Genomic DNA, 23,605 nt, shown 5'->3' with positions numbered 1-23,605 from the left:
TTTTTAAATAATTATTAGCATATTAAATTACCTTTTAAGGTGTGATTTATCATCAACAACTTCAAAAATAATAAATGAGTAATAATATTTTTGTCTCTAAAAAGCATAGGACATGATAGGTAGATTTCTGAATTTTTTTTGGTGACATTTAAATTCTTATAGTTTTCAACTGTTGAATATATAAATCCTTCTGTTAAAATCAGTTAACTCTGTCAGTAATGTAAACAGTTGTATGTTATGTGAAAAGATATCATTGTTCTGTCATAATTGATGTTTGTAAAAGATATCATTCTTCTCCTCCTCTGCAAACCCTTCTTATCTGGGTGTCATTTCATGGCAAACATTTTTTTTGCCCTCTTGATTTCTTCATCCGTGGCATTGCTGTTCACCTAGAGGATCCAGTAATAGTTCCCTGCACCCATCTTGGTCCAAAATTCAGCCGAATTGTGAGCGAAAGAAGTTTACTTTTTGTTATGTGTGGGAGAAAAGATATGTCTTCTTGTGTTGGGAAGAAAAAGAGAGGGTTGGTTTTGACTTTGTCCACCTGAATGCAAAAGGGGTTGTGTGGATGAGTCCAATAACACAGAATCTACTAGTGTTAGCTGTGTAGGGAGGAGAATGCACAGCAAAAAAGTTGCAGAAATCACGTTCAATTTCTAGAGATAGTAGAGAAAATGAGAGTTTAAAGATCCCAATGATGAGAAAGAGATGAATGAGTAGCCAGAGAGAAAAACATGAGGAAATTGAAGAGACGAAGCAGCAGGGTTTGTCTGCATAGAAGAAGACCTGGATAACAGTGAAACGCTAACTAGTAAAAAAAATGACATCTTCACACTTAACAGACATCTATTTACGATCCTAACACAAGAACTAATGTGTCCAACATTTGAAAACCATAAAAACCTGAATGTCATAAATTCTTTCAGGAATCTATCTACCTGTCACCGTTTATATGTTTCAAAGACCAAAATGGATGTTCACTCAATAATAAATATTGAATAGAATCTAATTAAGAGACCTAAATATAAATAGAAGAAGAACTTGATGAGCCAGAAAGAGAAACCAACATTTCGCACATAAATACATGTTGAATTATTTCCCAAATGAGAGTCAAGTCAATCAACTAGTTAACCTACAAACAAGTTGAGTTTCATGAAGTGCCTAAACATAGCAGTGTCTTACATTGATCTTATGAAAACATGTAGTTAGCTAACTATGTAACACATAGCAGTCAAGACATGTCAAGAGCGCTTTGGTCTCCGATTGGCAGATCCCTTTAGAATGCAAAGTCGCAGCTTCCGACTTAAGGACTCCCACTTCTCAAATCTGTCAGACTTGTGCTTCTTTGTGGATCTTTCAGCTTTCTGCTTCTTTTTCTGGCTTTTTTCCTCTTCTTTAGGGTCTGCAGACATTTCTCTCAGACTTCCAAGGGGTGTTGCAAATGCCTTCAAGAGTATTTCAATATTATTAGACACATGAAGCACATAACAACCATGCCAATGTATTAATTACCCGAAAATAAAATAGTCTACTACAAATAAGGCCCTGCTTCGAGAAACTTTTTCATAAAGTGAAAATGCAAATTGATATTTTCTCTTACAAGCAGACAAGTTACCATCAAATAAGTTTCTCACGTCACTTTTAGATCAAATATTATGTGCATTTGCATGCATGTGTATTGGAGACAGACCTCAGAACAATTATCATCATCCCTGTAATCTGGATAAGATTCTTCATCGCTTAATACTAAAGAAGAACATCTGCCCCAGCTTTCTCGAGTTGAGCTAGTGTATGAGTAATAATCTTCAGCCAGGTCATTTGGCTCATCCTGTTGAATCATTAAAAGTCCATTTCAGGACAAAATAAAAATGAGTCAAGATCTACAAAGGAATTTTAAGACCACTAATGCAATGGATAGCAAATTATTATAACCAAAAAAAAAAGTAACCAATTCCTCTCTAGATGGAAATAGTGCGATCTAGATGTGAAAAAGCCCTGAACAATTTCTTAATTTCAGAGAGGGTCCTTGATAAAATCACCTTCATATCTGGAGGCTCATCATGGCCAGTTACATCATTTCCACGCATTAGTTCCTCTCTGATCACGGACTCCTGCATTAAAAGCAATTAATGAATTAACAGCACAAAGATTTTTAATCAAAATTACAGAGACAAATGGAAGGAAGCATCCTACAGGAGCAGCTACTGCAACAACTTTTGGAATAAGTTCTCTAACAGAAGCTGTGTTTGAATTTGAATTTCTTGGACGAGCGGAAGATGAACTTGCAGCATCAATAGTTGCAGACTGTAGACTAGAGATTATCCCATATAATAGACTCTGGAATGAAAGCAAGAGAAAATTAGTCTTTGTCATTCAAATAAAACACATAACAAAACTGAATTGAGCGACCATATAATAACATTTTCTACTGATATTTTCAAAAGGTGACTTGGAAGTTGACATCTTAAATTTTACAGGTTTCAGGCACTTAAGCCTAGATGAGCCCGTATCTCCTTTCTTTTTCTTTTTCCCTTTCGATGACAAGTTACTGTCACTGAAGTTTGCTGATGTATTATCATTGTTTGAGTCCACAAACTACATTCTTGGCACAAAGTATAAATTCATATACATTTCCTGTAGACTCAGTTTCTCTCAAGTGCTACTTACCTCATTCACTGCAGAACCGATCTTCAAATCCCCTAGTTCAAAATACCTGTCAAGCTTGCGAGCTCTGGGAATGTGAGGAGGGCGGAGGACATTGTAGAAGAAAAGGGATACTGAATCATAAAAGAACTGTGGTCTAGAGGAGTTGTGATCACCATCAAATTTTATGATATTTTTGTCTCCCTACAAATTTAGAGACCAAGTTATATATATATATTGTTTATGGCAAAGAGTGGAAAATAGCATATTTCTTTTAAAAGCATTAGCCTGATGGCTTGAAGGAATACCGCATATGATTCAGAGATGAGGTCAGAATGATGAGGCTGAATGAATTGGTCATCATTACCATGTCCAAATAAAACAGGAATGAATGTCTTCCGTGCAGCCTGGAAGCTTTTAAAGCATTAAGATAGTCATGAAAGGAAGTGACTAAACTAATTGTTTAGCCAAAAAATGAATGCTATTATACTATAGTTATGTATGAAATAGTTTGTGTTCAACATAATTAACGATAAAAAAAAGTGGTGAATTCTCCCTAATAATTGAGTGAATTCAAACATGCAAGATTTCAAGGTGAAAATAGGATTGGGATCCTGTCCTATTTCTTGTTAACAGAAGATGTTCTGTTTAATAAATCCTAACCATTTATTAAGGTTGAAATAAAGCCAAATAACCCACTAATCAGGCATGCATGTTCCCTATTCTTCTTTCATAGCTTTAGTTGATTTTTATTTCAATGGTACTAAGTAGTAAAGCGCAATAAATGGTTAAAATTTATCTCTCTTGTTAACAATAAATAGAAGAGGAGGATCCCAATCCGGTGAAAACACACATGATAAATTAAGTTTACATTAATAATTCTACAATTTCAAAAGTGGACCAGGTCAAGAAAAAATTGCAGAATGAATCCATACCAGCAAACAGTTCAGGTTCATAATATCAAACTTTGCCTTCTTCTCAATAACCCGTCGCATGTATTGTACAGCCATTTTAACCTAATTGTGGAACAAATCAGCAAAATCTTAGACTTGATCAAAATTAGAAATGGTCAGAAATATTACAGTCTAGAAGACAATCCAAATTTATAGCCCATTTATTTGTATTTGTAACTGTTATTCTATCATCTTAATTAGGATAATATGCTGTAATGTATATATGCAGTTTAGCAGATTTAGTGGGCTGAAAGTCAGATTGACAATTAAATTGTACTTATATGAGAATTATCGAGCAGAAGAAGGCAGGGTTTTAGCCTTATGCTCTCTGAGTTAACATTTAGATCCACTTTGCTTGAAAAAATGAAAGGAAAAAACAAAAGGCAATAGACATAAATTCAAATTAAAGATCCAACCATGACAAGAATATGCATACGAAAGATTTAAGATGAAATACTTTATCACTTTATAGATATTAAACAATACTATCGTTTGAATTTCCAACTAGAAAAACAACCCTAAGAGGCAAGAAACCTTAAATCCTGAATAAATTCTTATTTAAAGTCCCATGTCAGATAACTTGGGTGTAGGAAATAACATTGTTAGGAAGAATCAAGAAAGAAAGGAAAGGGTTTCTAAAAATGAATAGGATAAATCTCTCCTCCAAGGTTTCCCCTTCACAAAGAGCTAATACTCAATTTATAAAGAACTCAAAATAACTAACCAGTAACTAACTGATTAATATCCTAACTAACCAGTAACTAACTGATTAATATCCTAACTGTCATAACTAACTCCCTCTTTCTCCTAGTCCAAACAATACCACCCCTTCTAAAAATCAACCTTGTACTCAAGGTCAAAATTGATAAAGTATTGTTCATTTGTAAATTGAGTACTAGCCCTGTGTGAAAGGGAAGCCCTTGGGAGGGAGATTTTTCTCCTATTCATTGTTATTTTCATCCTATTCAATAAAAAATTTCTTGCCTTTCTTACTTCATGTCTTTGTTCCTGACAAACATATATGATAAATTGTTCTTAAATTAAATTAAACATTACAATTACAGCCTCCTATTTCTTCCCCGAGAAACACCACTAAACAGCTTTTGAGATGATTTATAGCAATGCAATACTGAAATCTTTCACAACCAGAAAAAAAAAAAATCATATTGATGATACAGACCACACCATATGTGGCAGATACCATGAACTACTACAATCTATAGATTCATACCATATCGCTCCAAGAAGTAACAAGTTAACCAAAAGAAGATCCTCTTTTTCTATTTTAATTCCAAATTTACTATTATCACTAAGGAGAAGGTAGAACCTAAAGTACTACATATGCACAAACACAGAGAGGGAAGGAAGGAGAGAGAACACGTACAGTGAACTTCGGAAGTCGAATTTTGTAGACATCAGCGAGCTCCATCATCAGACCATACAGATTTGAAAACGCACTATCCAACACCATCCCAGCGATAGAAGGGTCTTCAGCTCCATAAAGAAGGCTACACCACACCAAAGCATAGTGAGAAATAAATTACAATAAAGATTCTCATAGATGAGGCTTATAATTACACAAACTGTTAAAACCCAGCATTGAATTCTTAAGTTTAGACTTTCTTGAAAAGCCTTTTTTTGGTTTATATACAATTAACATGTAATATAAGTACATAGAAAGAAATAACTACTGCATCAAAAATCAAAGAAGCTGACTGGAAGAAGTAATACCTAGTAACAGCACCCATTGATCGTCCCCAGAGACCGATACGAGATACTTGTTTTTTGCTTCTTAAATATGACACCACCATCTTGAGATCATCTTTCTGTCATAGAAAACATTAAACTTGAGAAAACATTGCAGGAAAATTACACAGATAAGCATGCAAGTGTATACATGTGTTGCATTGTTGATTTCATGAAAGATAAAATTTAAAGATACTCGAGAAAACTTAGTCAGATGGATGAACATATAATCTTGGAAACTAATTAAAGAAATAAATATTTAGGTAACTTACTTCATGCCAACCAAGGCTAACATGGTCTCCATCGGATAAGCCTGACCCCGAGAAGTCAAGAGTAAAAACACTAATATTTGATGGAAGAAGAATAACAGCAGCTTCATTGGCATCAGCCCTACATCCACTGTGTCATAGTACATGTACATACATACCAAAATAGAGAAGAATTGAGTGAGCGTATAATTCTGAAAAAAATGTTAAAAATGATCTTTATGATTATTGAAGTGATAGCAGTATTTGTAAAAGTTGACTTACCTATTTCCATGGCAATATATAACACAGGGAAGGGAAATATCTTCAGGCAAAGGTGAAGGTAGATAATGGCTACACTGCAAGGTATAACCTCTGGAATTCTTGAGCTGCAAGGTTTATAAGAAAAAAGGAAGATAATCTATCTATTTTTCAAAGATTTGCAGTAAATTGTAGTCATAAAGAAACTTCTAAAAGTGGACAATAGTAGTTGAATCTAAAAAAACTATGTCCATACTTGCCTCCAAATCCTGCCGTTGGTACGTTCTTCCTGCAAGGGTGAATTCCTTTTCCCATAGGTACTGATCTGGATCATATTCAGCCCTGTATATTTGACAAAGTAGATACACTGATACTGTAATTCAATTTACTAGAGAAAAGATAACCACAAGTAGAGCATGCAGGGGCACTTAGGTAGTTGAATTAGCTGAATACAAGAGAAAAATTCAGAAACAGCAGTAATTTAATTATGTAGTGAAAGTTGTTTGAATAGCTTTGCCTAAAACGATAGAGGCATTCAGTTGAAAAGTACAGAGCAATTCGAATTTCGATAAAATAAAAAGATGAATTTTGAACACACAAGAAACATATTAGTCAAACTTGTAATGCAAATACATTAATGATAAGCCACCTACAAACAGGAAAATGTAATACCTGGGGGGCCGAATAATGAAATTGATGAATTGCTCAATCATCTTTCTTCAACATGTATCTCAGAGAAGCTCCACTTCATAAGATTACAACTAGATGGAGCCTCTGAGAAGCTCAAAGTCAATTCACCCTCATCTTTCGAAGCAGAAGAAACTCCTGTAGTTGTTCCTTAATCTCAAATCATTCAAGCCTGAATTTGAATGACAGACGTTACTCAAGGAACACCATTTCCAGCAAATGCTGTTAATGCCCTATTCCTGCAAGAAACATACACCAAACCTTCTAAGAAAAAAGTGTCATTTTCAATCAAAAGAGAACAGGTTACATGAGGAAAAACGAATAAAATGAAAGCGTTTCCATAATCAAACGCCATAATTTGTTCACAAAAGCTGCTTTCTACGAAAAAAAAACATACAAAAGGCACAGAAAGCCCGAAATTTCTACCCCAAACAAAAGCTCCTTTTGAACCCCACTTTTTTCCACCATCATTCCATCAACTTTATCCACGGCTAAAAAATTCCAATCACGAGTAACAGTATACACGTGAGTCCCACGAAACAGTCCCAAACATTGCAACAAAAATGGCAAAAGCTGATGAAACAAGCAACGAGCCATGAATGCAGGCAGAGAGATGAAAGAAAGGGACAAAAATTCCTTGTCAGATCCCACATTCACCATGTTGATGAATATCAATCCAATGCCCCCTGAATCTGATTTTAACAACAAGGGGAAGCAAAGCCCGGGGAAATGGAAAGAGAAAAAGAAAAAGAAAAAAACTTTACCAGAAAGAAGAAGAGGGTATGACCCAGAAACAGAAGCATGTGCCAATCGGAAGAGTATGCAGAAATAAGAAAGAATGAAAGTTTTGTTGTTGTTTTTTGGTTTGTCCTTTGGATTTTACTGAGTAGGAGAAATCATCGGAGATGGGAAATGAAGGAGAAGATCAAAAACAGACAGAACATCTGAAGCAACCAGCTGGAATTTCCTTAAATTTCCACTTTTTCTCTCTTTCTTATTCATTCATTCATTCATGCTCACCTTGTTGTCTGTCTCATAATTAAACATCAATTAATGAAGTCTATACAAATTTAGCATCTTATGTTATACTCTCTACTTTCAATCAAAATATTAACCAATAAACTTTCAACACTTTATGCCATTATTTAATTACGTGAAGAGCATATTCAATTAAAAACATTAAATGACAGTTATTGTCTTCATAAAAATAAATTAAATGTTATTAATTTTATGTAAAACTTACTCCCTTTGTTTCATTTTATCCCAGTTTCATATTTTCTGAAAAAAAAAAATTGCCTCTGAAAACAAATAGTTCTCCTGTATATATTTCTTTATAATTTCAATAACACTTGATTATTGACATATTAGATGTGCAACAATTGCAAATAACGAAGAGAGAAGAGTGCATAATTATTTTAGTGAACAAAATTATATTTACTACTACTCTTTCTTATAGCAAAGCTTTTAAATTTAGAGTTTTATATTGAGAATTTGATTTTTATTAAATATTAAATATATTATATATTTGAGAGGTGAAAGTACAATTTAAACTGTTATTGCCCCTATAATATATTCCTCCTTTATATGCTTTTAAGATTATTTTGTTGAAATAAATTTTTTAATAAATGTTCTTTATTCTAGTAAATTAAATGTACAATTTTTTATTTTATCTATTTTTCTCACCATGTAATATAAGGATCTAGAAAATAACCTTAGATTAGAAGTGATGTAATTTATTAGTGTGTATTGATATGAGAGTATTTTGTGAATGAGACGATCTTGACTTGATTCTACTGATATAACGGAATCATCATATAGATGAAGTTAATTAGTTGGTGAAAGTCAGAGGTTCATTTGACTGAGTCTGAGGTTTGAAAGAATTGATCATAGTAGATCATATGGATTTATCCTGTTATATAAGATGATGAGATATTGATATGATTATGCACATTACTGTGTGAATTTACGGGGAATAATATGACAGATGCATGTATTTGGATGCTAATGTCAATATATAGTCTTCTGAAAGTAGTGTTAGTAGAAATCTGATAGGAATAATATGAATTATGAATGTGAAAGACACTTTATGATTTTGTGCAAATGATGAGAATTTGATGGATTATACTTGTTATTAAAAGTCAAATTTATATTAGAATTCTTGAAAATAGTTAACATTTTTTTTTATCAACAATAAAAAATAAATAAATAAAAATAGTTAACATATCATGTGTTTTATTTTGTATTTGTTTTCTTTAATATGTGATGATCGTGTTAATTTATTAATTTACATGTGAGTATATGAGACTGCAGGTGATAAAGTTCCTCAGTGAGCAATCAAAGAAATATAAGTTTTCATTTGAATATTTTGTTTGTAATCCTTTATGTATAAAGAGGGATATATTTTGATATGTAATATAAAATAGTTGTATATTTTTAGGTTTAGGATTTAAACTAAGTTTTATGTAAAAATAAAGCTTAAACAACTCATAAACCGAAGAGAGTAACATTTTTTTCACAAGGAGTACTAATTTTTCTACAATAGTAGTATTACTCTTTTAACTTAATATTTAGTTTGAGTTATTTATAAAGAGTAAACATATAAATACTGATAAAATTAAAACATAAGCATTTTTTTATATTTTTTTAAAAAGTTAGTGTATATCTTACAATTTAGCCAAACCAATTATTTCAATCATCTCAAATTATAATTTTTAAGTTAAATTTCAATTTTTTTAAATATCAATAGTTTAACTTTTAATTGAAATTATTCAATACCATTTAATGACATTTAATAACTTCATAAGAAAAATATCAAATATCATTAAATGACAGTAAATAACTTTGCTTTAAAAAAATATTTCTACACACTATAGTATTATTACCTTTAACTATCTAGAAAGGTTTATGAGAGGCTGTGGTTGGATGATCAATTATTAATACTCAGTTTATATATATAAGAATTAAAATAAACAATTTAGAGATGAAGATGTTTATTCTCTATTTTTTTAAATGTGTATTCATACATTTTGTTACAATTAGTTAAACAGTTTTTTTTTTTACTTACTTGTATGTTAATATATTTTATCCTTTTGATTTTTTTATTTTATTTTTAAACTAAGATTTAATTTCTTTCTATGGAAATTGTGTATGGTGTTATAATTTAAATTGGTTTTTTGTAAATTATAAATATAATATATTAAAATGTTTTTATTTACTATAAATATTAAGTATAACATAATTTACATATTGAAAATATGTTTATTATAAATTTTAATTATATAAAAATAAACACTTACCATCTACATAATATATATTATAGGCTGAAATTTAAATATTTTGAAAAGGTTAAAGTTGCACACTTTTCTCCCTTCTAGATTGTGACAACAATGGTTACTATTTTATTTCTCTTTACAAATCTAAATGCTGATAACTTTGTCGTTTGATTTGTCACTTTTTGAATATTTCTTTGTCTCAAATTATTTGTACTTCAGAATATACAAATTATTAATTTATTTTTTCAACAATATCATTGAAAATAATAAACTCTTGTAATTGTATAATGTAGTAGTAGTTAAAATGTGTGCATTAAAGAAAGATAAGATGAGATGGAAAATGTACTAATTAAAAACAAAGATTTAGTGTTGTTTTGTTGGATGCAGTAGAACTAAAAGTAGAAGGTTTACAACAAAAACAATATGAAAATCAAATATTATTGATTATTCAGTGAAATTTAAGATCCTAAGTTTGTGAGTAAATCATATGTGTTAGATGATTTTTTTATGAGATTATTTGATTTATGTTTTATAATGAATTTTTTAATAGCTTTAAATTTGCATTAAAAAATTACTTATATTAACGTTTCAAAATAATCTATTTAGATAAAATATATTATTTTACCTTTTAAAATAATAATAAAAATCAGAATGTCAGAATCCTATTTATCATTATAATTCTTAGGTTATTGTTTTATTGTTACATTTTTGTATTATTATTATTTAATCTTACACTTTTTAATTATTGTTTTAATTATGGAATTGTTTATTTCTATTTTAAAAAATTATTCCAAAATGATAAATATTTTAAATTATAATAAAGAATAGTTTTTCACACAAATATTATGTGAAATTCAATTTATATTAAAAAGTTTAAATCAAATTAAAATGGATAAATTTATAATAATTGAAAATATACAATTACCTAATATTGAGATTTGATTCAATAACTAATCATGTCCTAAATTATCATTTTATAATTTTTAGCTAGTTTTGCATACACTTTTAGATTTTAGTTAGTTTTCAGCTATTTAGTTATCTTTTTAACTAATTTTTTTTATCAAAATTAGTCTATGTATTGGGTTCGGCTCTATTTTTTTTCTAGTCATGCTTAGGTCTCTTTGTTTATTTTGAGAATTTAATCAATTTTAAGCTTTTGAAGAAAATACAAACTGGCAAATAAAAAATGTGGAAGTGAGGAAAAATTGGCATAGTTACTTGTCTAATTATGCTCCTTTCAGTCAAATTATTCAGTACAATTTGTTTATGGTATCGTTTGCTTTTTCCTTTTCTGTTTGAAGCATAAACCAATGTCATAATCATAGATCAGTAACTTTGGTTACATAGTTGATACAGAATGTTGAGCAAAATTACCACTGGAGAATCTTATTGAACATATTTGACATATTGAACACGGTAATTACTGTTTGGTTTTGAACTTTGATTAGTCATTCCTTTAGGGGAATCTTATCTTGCTCTTCATTCTAAATTTAAGCCGAGGCTTCTTGTCTTTTTGGTTGCTGATAATCATTAACCAATAATACCATTTTGGTATTTCAAAATAGATTTTTCAGTCTTTATTATCAAGATGGAAGAGATGGGGGGTAATGGGAGAAAAGTAACAGGTAATGCCTTTTTTTTTTCACAGCATATGATTTACAGAAGCAATATTTCTTTTCTTTGGAAACCTGTAGTTGTGTATGAATCATCAACCACAGAGCAGCATAAGTTCACTTCAATGAACAAATGCCTCACACTAAGCAGCATATATGAACCATTGGGATCCTGCACATTATCCTCAGCAATGTATCATCTTGAATCACCATGTATATACTTTCCGAAGTCATCAGCTGTGTAGCCTTTACCTAGCTGAGGAATTTTAGGTTTCCTTGATAAGTGTTGATGCTTCCAACCTCTTGCATATCTATTTGTAAGGTTACTCAGCAAGGAAAATCACAACAAGCTAGCTACTTGGCTTTACTATACCCTGAAGCTTCCATCCACCAAATCCTGCGGTGGCAAATGCCTGTAAGATACTAAGTTAGATACACGTCTTTTTGTCACTTCAAAACTGCATACTTTTTATCTTTTGGAAGCTAATATAATACTGAATGAAAATATGTAAGTAATAAAGTTTTTTTTCCCCTCTTTATATGCCTGTTCAAATAAACTGAAAGGTCAAACCACTCCTATCAAAGTGTTTTCTATCCCACTCTGGAGCACTTTCTGGGTGCGGGAAGGGTTACAATAATGGTACAAAATTTCAAACTTATACCCCTTGCCACTACCCTGGCATTAGAAACTAAAGTTTTGTGGATAATCATGTACAAGGCAAATCCAAGTATACCAAGGATTTCGAGTTTAAAATTATTGACACTTTCTAGCATAGACTTCAAAATTTAGAAAGTGAGCAGTGTGGTGAATGGACACGATTCGCCTGTTTCCAAAGTAAAATCCTATAAATAGCTTTTCTTTTTTGGGGCAAGTGTCAGGGATAATAGCAACTAGTTTTAAGAAACAACTTTGCGGAAATTCAAGGAAGGAATAACTAAAATATCTTGGGTTACAGTTACCTCAACACATTATGAGTCACAGTTTTATAAGATTTAGGAGAAGGAGTAATTTTCAGGGAGTGATGATGACCACAAGGAAAAGACTCTCCACTATGCCCGCAGTTACTGGAAATCTAAAACTAACAGCTATACAACAAAGTTTGATGTTAAAAGGGAATTCCAAATTTTTATTGGCATATTTTGTTTTTCACTTGAAACAGTTCGAACCCCACTTGAACTCAACCAACCAAGACAAGCTTTGAGTTCATCAGGGTTTAGGTTGCTTGAACTAAAAAACAAACAAGCCATTCAGCATTCATGTCACAAATATAATTTTATTACCGATTTCCCAAACCTCTAATCAACAAGAGTCACTTAACCCCCAGAAATTAATTATAAGCTATCAAAAGAAAAATAAACATTTCCCATAAGTGAAATTATAGATATTTCCTCCACAAAACACTCAACAAATATTTTGAACTACAAAGGACGCTCAATCATACATGAGAAAAGCTATACACTTCCAATGAACAGCAACATTGCATCCAGGTAAAAGCAACTTGAGACTGTCAAGGAATAACTCTACTAAGGAAAAAAAAAGTCCCACTTAAAACATCCATCCGACACAATTAATCATTTTTAAGGCACAGTACCACCATTAGACATTTTAATAACTTCATGACATTATCAAACCTTTGTAAGGTATATCCCATTAGTGCCAGAAGTATAAATTAATAATTGTATACAATCACATTCATTAAGTTTTAACCACTTGCGAGACAAAGTTAACTACATTAGATATTTCAATAATTTCAAGACACTATTATTAACCATTTGTGTAGCATATTTAACCATTAGTACCACTAGAAAAGATTGATAATTGTATACATACAATACATTCATTTACTCAACCGCTTCTGAAGCAAAGTTAATCTCCATTAAATAACTTCATGACACTATTAACCATTTGTGAGACATGCTTACCCGTTACTGTCATAAGTATTGATCAATAATTACATACAATCAAATTCTTTTACTCTTAAATCACCTGGGAAACAAAGTTAACCATGTTTTACACGTGATTAATCATCAAGTGATAGGTAGACACTGGGAAGAGAATTCCATAAAAGCTTAAGTAGTTAGGTGAAGATCATGAATAGTTCTACTACATCTATAATATACACAAAATCTAATCCAAAGAAGCATAAATAGAGTATCATTTCTTCATTTAATGGGAAACCACAACTTCAGATCCATGGAATTTGGGGTATGTCCACATAAAATATTATGGGTCCTAGTAATGACTCTTTACCAATTGTTGAGAAATTATGCACATTCCCTATAATCTGATTTGTGAGAAATATGATAAATGCTGAATAATAACACAATTTATAATGGAGTTCAACTACTTGAAAAAGGAAACATAAAAATAGTGTTTACAAACACTCAACATTTAAATTAATATTTTTCTCTTACTAAAGTAGTTCTCTCATTATAATCTCTCACTGTTTTGGAATGAAAATAAGTAGTTATAACAGCAAGGTATTTATACATGCATGGCCAATATTTGGCCACGTAGAAACAAACGATTGTATTTGTCAAACTTCCAATGGCTGAAACATATGAAATCTTAGCCATGCATGTACATAATCACTTTAATTACTTGTACAGAGAATGGTCTAACACTAAATTTAATTTATAGCCTCATAGATATTGATTCTAAACTCCAACAATTAGAAGTTAATCAGAGCACATAATAGTTTGCAAAAGACAAGACCATAAAATATTTTAGTAGAATAACTTATTTTCATAAAAGTATAAAAAAGGGTAAACAATGAAAGATAGCACCTAATATTTGATGGGAAACGGTAAAGCCTTGAAAGGAAATACACCATATGCAGTCTTGTGCAAGGTTATGAAATCAAACCTCGTCCCAAGATTTTCCAGCAGTCTCAAGCAGTGCAGCGTTGCATGTCTTTAATTCCACGGAGGCCCCGGAAAACATTGATGCTGCTTCTTCCCACCCCCTATTATGTCCCATGCACCTGTATACCACTCAATGATCAAATACCCATCAAAACTTATCAATCTTAGTTTGTAAGTATCAAACTTTGTTTCTTAAAAATAAAATTAAAACATATCATCCAAAAATAAATGAAGGCCCCTGAGAGAATCCTTGAAAATGAACAATATTGTTTATTTATAGGTTTTACATTACATGATTGAGATAACAACAACCTACACACAGGGTAATTACCAGCCAAATTCAACGAACAGATGAGTCATATGCATCTCAATCCTCATTGTGGAAGAAGTCCAAAGACACTACTCAAGTAGTTTAAGGAAATTAATATATGGTTATGAAAAAGGAAAATGTGAAATGTGACTCTGCTGACTTTCTGTATTTGAAATGCACGTGTGATTTCTCGAGTATAGCAAATTCAATATACAAATATGGCAGCAAATAAAGTATTGATAATAACTACAATCCATAGGTTGTGCTTGTGAAAAAAATAAAACCGACATTTCTAATGTAGTTTCATTCATCAACCTCCACCTTCAAATACCAAGACAACAAAATTTAGAAACCACCCAAAAGGTCTGGAGTTTGTAGATACTCACATGACTGTAAGTATCTCATCCTTTGAATATCTACAAATAATCTTTTGAAGGTGCTCTGCAGTTTGCCCATCCATAGCTGCAATTGAATAGAAACTAGAAACAAAATGAACCTCAGCCTCCACAAGCTCCTGCACTTGCTCTTGCATTATCTTAAGTGTCTCCTTAGTCCGCGCTGCATCACTGCAACACGAGAAATCAATACACAACTCAAAAAGCAGATTCATCCCAACGACCCTCAATTGAAATGCCACAACACAAGTAAGAGCCACGAAATTGCTAACCTAGACAAGATAAGTTCAGGAATCCAACCCAACTCTTGGAGCTTGCGGGAAACTCTCACAGCATCCTCTTTCCCAGATTTGCTCAGCGGCCGGTCATGGTCTGAAATAAAAAACTTTTTTTTTCATTTATCTTCCTTTCAAATTCTTAAAATAAAGGTTTAAATATTCTTTTTCACCTGCAAATATTTCACATTTTGCTTTTAAGTTCCTTATATTTCTTGTTTAATCCGTATTAAAACCTTTGTTTTTATCCTTCTCTCACAAAATCGCTTAAATCACTCCACCAGGTGTTGTGGCAATCCCACCTTATAAGAATACCGGTGTGGCATTGTGAAAACATTACACCGAGTTTGAAAGAGAAACGTACAGTAGGAACCAAAAACATACAAAGGATCATAAACCAAAAAAAAAAAAAATTGGTATATTTGCATGGACCCAAAACAGTATTTAAGCCACTTTTTTCTTTCTTCTTAAAAAGATGTTCTGGGAGCATGCATGTCCGAAAACACAAACATTATTCACACGGGTAAGGTAATGAAGTTCGAGACTTTGACCACGGAATTGCACCAAGCAGAATCCCACCAGTTGTTCTACTTGGAAGCAGTACCACTTTAGCTCTGTTTCCATTCCAATTTGTTAGAAGGCTATGTTCTCACTAAGTAATTGCGCAAAGATTGAGAGTTTAAAACTGAAACTAGGGAAGGAGATTGGTTACCGCGGAGAGAGCGGTTTGCCCAGGAACTCTTAGCATGGCGGAGGAGAATGAGGCGGCGCGAGACGGAGACGGAGTCGGAGAAGGGTTCTGCCAGAAGGGTGTCCTGTTTTTTAATGAGCAGAGACGATTTGGCGCGTAATTGATTAGGGTTTCGAACTTTGCTCCGGCGACCGGAAAGGCTAGGTGCGACGGCGGTGCTGCAGATTACAGAATGCATCTCACACAAACCCACATTCATGCTCTCTCTCTCTCTCTCTGATGAATGCTTACACTTTCAGGATTTTACCCTTTCCTCTTTCCTTAACTTTCTCAAATACACACATCTATGATTCCACCCTCTTACCAAAATCACTTTCACATTTTTCAGAGACACTATTTAAATTTATTTAATATTTTTATTTTTATATAATAAAAACATATGTTTTCTACATTTTTGTAAATATATATATATATATATATATATATTAGGAATTATGTTTGGATTTTATTGAAAATAACATAAAAATGAGCATTTTGGGAATATTTTACAAAATGAGATATAAAAGGCACAAGAGAGGAAAAAAAGTATTGAGCACATGAGCAAAGGATCTCTTACTCTTTTTGTTCAAAGAAATTAACTGAGTTATTATTTAGTAGGAATTACCCAATTAAATGCTTACATTATTTGAACCAAATCCTTTGTTAAACATAATAGCACCACTAAACCAAAATATTTTCTTGGTTATTAGTTTAAAAAAAATTATTTTTTATACTATAGCTTTAATATAAAACTAAGAAAAAATGAGATTAAAATAATGTAAATAATTTAAAGATTTATCGTCTAACATGTTATGATGCAAATAATATAATCTAACATAATATAAATAAGATTTAAACACTTGGAATCCTAATCATCACTATGCTAAAATGATATTTATAATTATTAGATAAAAGTAAATAAATAAAAAATTAAAATTTGAAACCTAACTAAAAATTGATAAGAGAGTGAAATCCTGGGTAACTCGGTTGTGATGTCCATAGTGATATTGGAGACAGTAGCATTATTTTATTTTTAAAATATATAAGAAAAAAAAAGAAAAGAAAATCTACAGAGTAATCTGTGTCTGATTTTATCAATCACAGACTCAAAGGTGCCGTTATTATAATCTATATATTCTGCAAAGCTGCTTCATTTCTATGCCCAGATCCGATTCGGGTCCTTATCACTAAGATCCAACAACTTCACAACTACAAGGACCTGTTTTTCCCTTCGATTCACGAACCCAGAAAATTAGATTGAAAAGGTTCGATTTTTTCAACCTTTCAAGCCCCCCCTTTTCACCATTCCTGCTATGAATTGCAATTGTTTCACCCCTTTTCATTTTCTTAATTCAATTATCCTTTTTCTCTGTTAATTTTTTTTTTTTTTTTGTATATATTTGCTGCTAGTTCGTCTCCGGTTAGCTACGTTTAATTTGTTGTTTATGGTTTTCGAATATTGTTATCTTGGACCATGTGAAACCATTCTTTTAATTTCTGAATCTAGTAGAAAAAAATCCAGCTATGTATGTAGATGTGTCTACTTTCGTCGTGGGGTAATTGAAATTTGCCCAAATTAGTTTATGTTGCTCTTAAGCTTTGCCTGTTTTCACTTAGCTTGTCAGTTTAGGTTTGGAATCTAAATGAGATGAGATGGGATTTTAAAAAATAAAGTATTTGGGTTTAGGGTTTTTATGAAGTTCTTGTTGCTGCTAAATGGCTGTAAGTAGTTTTCTTTGCTCTGTAAAATTGAACCAATAAGTGGTTTATGAACCAATTGTATTCTTTAAAAAATTAAGCTTAGTATCTGCGGTGCTTAGGTCATGGAGTTTGATGATTTTGAACTCATCTTAGTACCCTATCTCAATGCCAGGTATCGGTTGTCAAAATCCGAAGGGCATCAAGAAACATGTCTGAATACCATGGTGATGAAATGGACTATGCGGCAGATGATAATGAAATGGCAGAGGTAGAAGATGATATGTATTTTCGCGGCATAGCATTTGGTGAATCAGATTCAGATGATGATGACGACTATGAATATGACCCTTTGGTTTGTTTCGATTCATAAGCAAAACCTTGTTTGCTCATTCTAACTTTTGAGCCCTATTCAATGTTATGTGTGTGTGCACACATATTTCTCTGTATTATTGCATATGTATTTGCTGCCTTTTGGTTTTATTCAACAACTTAATAGAATGTGGTCGTTGACATAATATTTTCATTTTCTTGCACGTCTCTCTTTTTGGTTCCCTGATGCAGGAAGACCGAATAACAGATACCACTGCTGCAGAAGCTAGGAGGGGGAAGGATATCCAAGGTATACCTTGGGATAGGTTGACCATTAGTCGTGAGAAATATAGACAAACCAGACTAGAGCAGTACAAGAATTATGAAAATATACCACAATCTGGGGAATTGTCAGAGAAGGTAAATATGTTAGTTTGGAGGTTTCTGTGTAGTTTTTTTCATTTTTGAAAATGTCGTTTGACCCTGTACTTTTTTCTCCACATCTATAGGAATGCAAAGCAACAGATAAAGGGGGAAATTATTATGATTTCTGGCAAAACACTAGATCTGTGAAGTCAACAATACTTCATTTCCAAGTATGTTAATTTTGTAATTCTTTACTTCTATTCATGTGAGGATGTAATAAGATTTGTGTAGTCTACACTCCATTTTGTCATCTTGTTTCTTCTGGAATGACTTGTTGTACCTCACTGTACACCTTTGTCATAACTGACAGTGTTTTGCTACATCGGATATATGTTTTTGTTTTTCTATTTTCTTGTGGAACTTTATATTAAGCAGTTGTTGGCAATACTATTATGTGAAACTCTAATTTTTTCATTTGCAGTTGAGGAATTTAGTTTGGTCAACATCAAAACATGATGTATATCTTGTTTCAAATTACTCAATTATTCACTGGTCTTCATTAAGTTCTAAGAGATCTGAAGTTTTGAATGTATCAGGCCATGTAGCTCCCTGTGAGGTAATAATTTTTCAGTTATTTTATTCTATTCAAAACTTTACTTGGAAACAAAGCATCTGATTTTTCAAATGTTTTTTTGTTAATAGAAACATCCTGGAAGCCTCTTGGAAGGTTTTACTCAGACACAAATTAGTACACTGTCAGTACGGGATAACTTGTTGATTGCTGGAGGTTTTCAAGGAGAACTTATTTGCAAGGTACTTTTTATACTTATGAATGATTAGTATTTTAACACAAATAATTATTCATCTGTACTAAACCTTCTACTCTTCTTCCTCTCTATGTGATGTTGCCCCAGAAAATATCATGCACACTTTTTTTTTTAATTTTTTGGCTTTTGGTCAAATTAGTATATTGGTTTTAATACACTCACTTATTATACAGTATAGATGTTAACCCTGTTTTTTGAGATAGGCTTGATTTTATTTTTTTTGTATGATTAATTGAAACTGCTTAATAAAATGGGAATAATATGAAGCCATCCTCAATTTTTTTAATTTTTTTTTCCTTGATCTCAATGTCCTGCAGTACTTAGACCGGCCTGGAGTTAGTTTTTGTACTCGAACTACGTATGAGGACAATGCAATCACAAATGCTGTGGAGATTTATGACCATCCAAGGTCTTTCTTCTTTGCTTTCTTGTTTTCCTTGATTTTTTTCCAGGTCTTGAATTGTTGATATGGTGTTAGAAATAACTGTACACAGCTCTCAAATAGGGATTCTTACTAACGATTGATTAATCTATCAGTGGAGCTGTTCATTTCATGGCTTCAAACAATGACTCTGGAGTTAGAGACTTTGATATGGAGAGGTTTCAGCTTTCAAAGCATTTCTCCTTTCCTTGGCCAGTAAATGTAAGTACTTCCACTTGATTTTCCATGTTTTAAATTATAGATATGAATAATGACATTGTTGTTATTGTTATTTTGATGCATAGTTATTGCTTTATGCTAGGATTTTTTACCAATTGAGAATTGGCATGACTTTGTGGAATTAAAAAGGTGTGGTTGTTGTTAAAATTGGCGTGACTTTGGCTTTGTGCTTCTTTAGGATACAAGTAATGAGAAGGGGATAGAAGGGGAAAAACAGAGTTATGCTTTATAAAGGACCATTTTAGTACCATTTTGACCATCTTTTGGCCTTAATTTGTACAGCTTGCTTGCAAAATAAATTTATTCTGTGAACTTGAATGTTGAATACCCTTTTCTGGTCAATTGGGGCTGAATTGGGTGTCTGTATGTCTTGAACTTGGTGTTAAAACTTAAGAAATATTAATTTCTGGATGAGCAGCCTAAAAAATATCCATGCACTAAAGTAAGAAGAAACTCTCATTTGGTATCAATTTTAAGACAGCACTTATTTTAATTTTTCAGCTTTACATCTATCTTAGAAACTCCTTACAATTACAAATACAAAATTGTATGATATCATTATGGGTAGATTCTTATGGTTAAAGTTTAAAAGGGAGTGAGAATTGATAATAATTGAGTCTATGGGCCTTCTGCACATGTATCTAAGAAAGAAGCAAAAAGGAAATGGACCAGTGAAGGTGGAATGAAGAAGAGACATATATGTGTTATGGATTAAGAATGAAATGGTCGAAGGAGAGTAACAAATGTAAATGTGGCAGCAAGTGATTGGAGAGGAAAATTACGCAATGATGAAGTAAAGTAGGAGGAGAAATTGCTAGGTGGCTTAGTGGCTCTGGCCTGGGAGTGAAGAGTCTGAGGATCCAGCTTGTTATCTGTTCTGCCCACTTTCTATGTTACCCGTTGAATTTCTTCTTTAGTAAACGAGAGTTTCCGGTTGAACATATATCTTAATTTCAGTATAATTCTAGTCCCTCTCAGTTTCTATTTATATCCTCTTAATTTTCTAGTTTGATGTGCATTGTGGATGCCTGCTGATAGTGTTCGAAAATATGATTTAATGTCTATTGGTAAATGGAATAAATGGTAATACGAACGTGCTTTCTTTCGGTCTGCAGCATACTTCATTAAGCCCTGATGGGAAACTACTTGCAATTGTTGGAGACAACCCAGAAGCACTACTGGTGGATTCTCAAACAGGAAAGGTTGGCATCTTCTGTTAGTCTGTTATATATGCAAGTGTGAAAAGTTGTGGATATCTAATTTTAGTTTTGGTTGTCTTTGTAGACTATCACACCTTTGCATGGACACTTAGATTTCTCATTTGCATCCGCATGGCATCCTAATGGGCAAATATTTGCTACCGGGAACCAAGACAAAACATGTCGTGTTTGGGATGTTCGGAACTTGTCAAAATCTGTTGCTGTTCTTAAGGGCAACCTTGGAGCTATTCGTTCAATACGTTTCACGTCCGATGGTCAGTTCATGGCGACGGCAGAGCCAGCCGACTTCGTGCATGTTTACGACGCAAAGCATGGGTTTGAAAAGGAGCAGGAGATTGATTTTTTTGGGGAGATCTCTGGTGTATCCTTTAGCCCTGACACAGAATCACTTTTTATTGGTGTTTGGGACCGCACCTATGGAAGCCTTCTACAGCTGAATCGACGAAGAAACTACATGTATCTGGACTGCTTGTAAATTTGTAACCTTACACCTTGTAAGTACCTACAGTGTATGTTGTGTTGTGTAGTGTTTAGGAATTTGAGTTTGGTGCTACCATCTTAGCCAAAGAAGAAAAACTGGTGGATTGCCTCATCATCATACATTGTAGAGCATGGGTTGAGGATGTTACAGTTGTTTGATGCTAAATAACATTTGACTTGGGATGTCTGTTTTCAATCTTGGGATGGTAATAAATTGGAGGAAGTTTGTACAGAGGATCTATACACATGTTGTTTGTCTTTTTCATGGTTTTTCATGGTTGGATCTTGCTGAGAATGAATCAGTGATTATACCTTGCATGTATTCAACAATGCAACAAAGAATGCTTACCCTATATGAAGCCAACATTGGAGGCTTCATCTGTGTTTGATCACATGGACTAGGGTAGTCTTCACCTTCCCTTATTTTTGCTCTTTTCTCTAAGGACTTTTATTATTATTATGAAAATATAAACGCATGAGATTTTTAGAAAAAATTAGTAAGATCAAATTTTGGTAACTTTATTAAGGGCATACTTTATGTTTTTTCGTATTTTTATATCTTGATGCTTATCCTTATTATATATTACTTTCTGGAAGATTTTTTTATTGGGCAATTCTCTGTATTTTTTCCTAAACATAGTCTCAGAATTACTTTATTATTATTATTTTAATAAATGTATTTTTTTAACTTTAAAAATAGTATTAAACATTATACACTAAATTAAATATTGTAATTTGTAATCAATGTAAATTCCTTTGATTAATATATGTGTGTGTGTAATTTGTAAATAATCTAAAATAATTTGATATTTATAAAAATTAAATTTTTAGAAATATGATTCTAACGTTTTTATTTATTTATAGTAAATTAAAATGATAAAAGAGCTTTACTATTTTTTTTAATGTGTATTTGGACAAGATACTAATTAATTTTAGACAAAATTAAAGTTTTAAAGAGGTCTACCAAATAATTTTTATTTTAAAAGTGGCTTTTAAGTTAAATAAGAACAAAAAAAAATCTACTTCTATCTTTAAATTCTTATTTTAACGTTTAAGTAAATGAAATACCTAGCAAAAAAATCTAGGTGTTCAAATATGATGGTTTTTGTTTAGTTCTTGTAATAATTTTTATTTATGATTTTCAAACTCTTTGTCCTTTATGTTTTTGTATAAAAAAAATGTTGGTGGCTTCATCTGTTGCCCCCTAAATATTTTTTTTAACATGACACTGTGCCGTGTGACAATGTTGATGCCGTCACATATCACAAGTATTTTTTTAGTGAAATTGAATATTACAAAAAGAAAAAAAAAATGACATTGACTAAAGATAAACATGGTTATATTATTTATGCGAACATTTCAAATTAGAAAATTACTACAAATTAGTTGTATTGATTTAACTAATGAATGAGACTATGTAGCATAAACAGTGATACGGACATTGATACGACACAGACATGAATACGAAGATATGTATAATCTCTAAAATGTAAAACATAGAACACAAATCTATATATTATATAATTACGAATTATATAAATTGATAATAGAAATTTATCTGCATTAAGTACGTTTCAGTTTTTTTAGTAGAAAGATGTTTTTTTATGGCCGATTCAAAATGATTTGTTCCTTATTTTTATAATTATAATAAAAATTTATACAATAAATTTGAGTTTTAAGAAAATTAATATATTTTTTCTTTTTAAAATTATATTAGACCCGTGCTAAAATTGTTAGAAATCAAACAATTTTTTAAATTGGACACTTCACTAATACGTATCCTACAAGTGTTGTATGAGTGTCAGTATCCAATACGTGTATTCGATACGGACACACCATTTAAGAGAAGTGTAGTTTCATAGGAAAAGGGTTTATATATTCTCATGACTAGTTAAGAAACTCAACAGTCTGTGTTGTACACTCCCATTAGCACTCAACCACTTCAGTTTTTCTAAATTAGATAACTGTAGAACATCTAGATAAAAATTTGAAAATGTAGTTGTTTTGTATTGTAGAAGGCGAGAAACTCATAATATCCACTTGTAT

At 31.9% G+C, this 23,605-nt stretch overlaps 3 protein-coding genes across 4 annotated transcripts; 1 reads left to right on the top strand and 2 right to left on the bottom strand.

Moving 5' to 3' along the window:
• Positions 1 to 1,068: 1,068 nt before the first annotated feature.
• On the bottom strand, positions 1,069 to 7,622 carry LOC137832097 (uncharacterized). Of its 2 annotated transcripts, none has more exons than XM_068640089.2 (14): positions 7,300 to 7,622; positions 6,521 to 6,774; positions 6,109 to 6,190; positions 5,873 to 5,976; positions 5,615 to 5,741; positions 5,328 to 5,422; positions 4,981 to 5,104; positions 3,579 to 3,659; positions 2,952 to 3,050; positions 2,668 to 2,847; positions 2,194 to 2,337; positions 2,040 to 2,111; positions 1,691 to 1,828; positions 1,069 to 1,445 (listed from the first exon to the last, which is right to left on the bottom strand). In XM_068640089.2, exons 2-14 carry the CDS (start codon positions 6,559 to 6,561, stop codon positions 1,242 to 1,244), a joined length of 1,491 nt encoding a protein of 496 aa, XP_068496190.1. In that variant the 5' UTR covers positions 6,562 to 6,774; positions 7,300 to 7,622; the 3' UTR covers positions 1,069 to 1,241. The 2 variants fall into 2 exon arrangements, with proteins under 2 accessions (XP_068496190.1, XP_068496191.1); XM_068640090.2 differs by having other exon boundaries at positions 6,105 to 6,190; positions 7,300 to 7,584.
• A 3,803-nt stretch (positions 7,623 to 11,425) lies between these two features.
• LOC137832096 (Phosphoglycerate mutase family protein) lies at positions 11,426 to 16,327 on the bottom strand. Its single transcript, XM_068640088.2, has 5 exons — positions 15,978 to 16,327; positions 15,263 to 15,362; positions 14,982 to 15,161; positions 14,287 to 14,404; positions 11,426 to 11,833 (listed from the first exon to the last, which is right to left on the bottom strand). Exons 1-5 carry the CDS (start codon positions 16,213 to 16,215, stop codon positions 11,771 to 11,773), a joined length of 699 nt encoding a protein of 232 aa, XP_068496189.1. The 5' UTR covers positions 16,216 to 16,327; the 3' UTR covers positions 11,426 to 11,770.
• Positions 16,328 to 16,963: 636 nt separating this feature from the next.
• On the top strand, positions 16,964 to 21,791 carry LOC137832095 (putative WD repeat-containing protein C2A9.03). Its single transcript, XM_068640087.1, has 10 exons — positions 16,964 to 17,260; positions 17,869 to 18,048; positions 18,258 to 18,425; positions 18,515 to 18,601; positions 18,853 to 18,987; positions 19,074 to 19,184; positions 19,516 to 19,607; positions 19,736 to 19,841; positions 20,975 to 21,061; positions 21,144 to 21,791. Exons 2-10 carry the CDS (start codon positions 17,905 to 17,907, stop codon positions 21,552 to 21,554), a joined length of 1,341 nt encoding a protein of 446 aa, XP_068496188.1. The 5' UTR covers positions 16,964 to 17,260; positions 17,869 to 17,904; the 3' UTR covers positions 21,555 to 21,791.
• The last annotated feature ends 1,814 nt before the right edge of the window (positions 21,792 to 23,605 follow it).

This window comes from Phaseolus vulgaris, chromosome 6, assembly GCF_051622355.1.
Source record: "Phaseolus vulgaris cultivar YP4 chromosome 6, ASM5162235v1, whole genome shotgun sequence".
Lineage (NCBI taxonomy): Eukaryota > Viridiplantae > Streptophyta > Magnoliopsida > Fabales > Fabaceae > Phaseolus > Phaseolus vulgaris.
The sequence above is the reverse complement of the archived record's forward strand: the minus strand, read 5'-3'. Positions and strand labels throughout refer to the sequence as shown.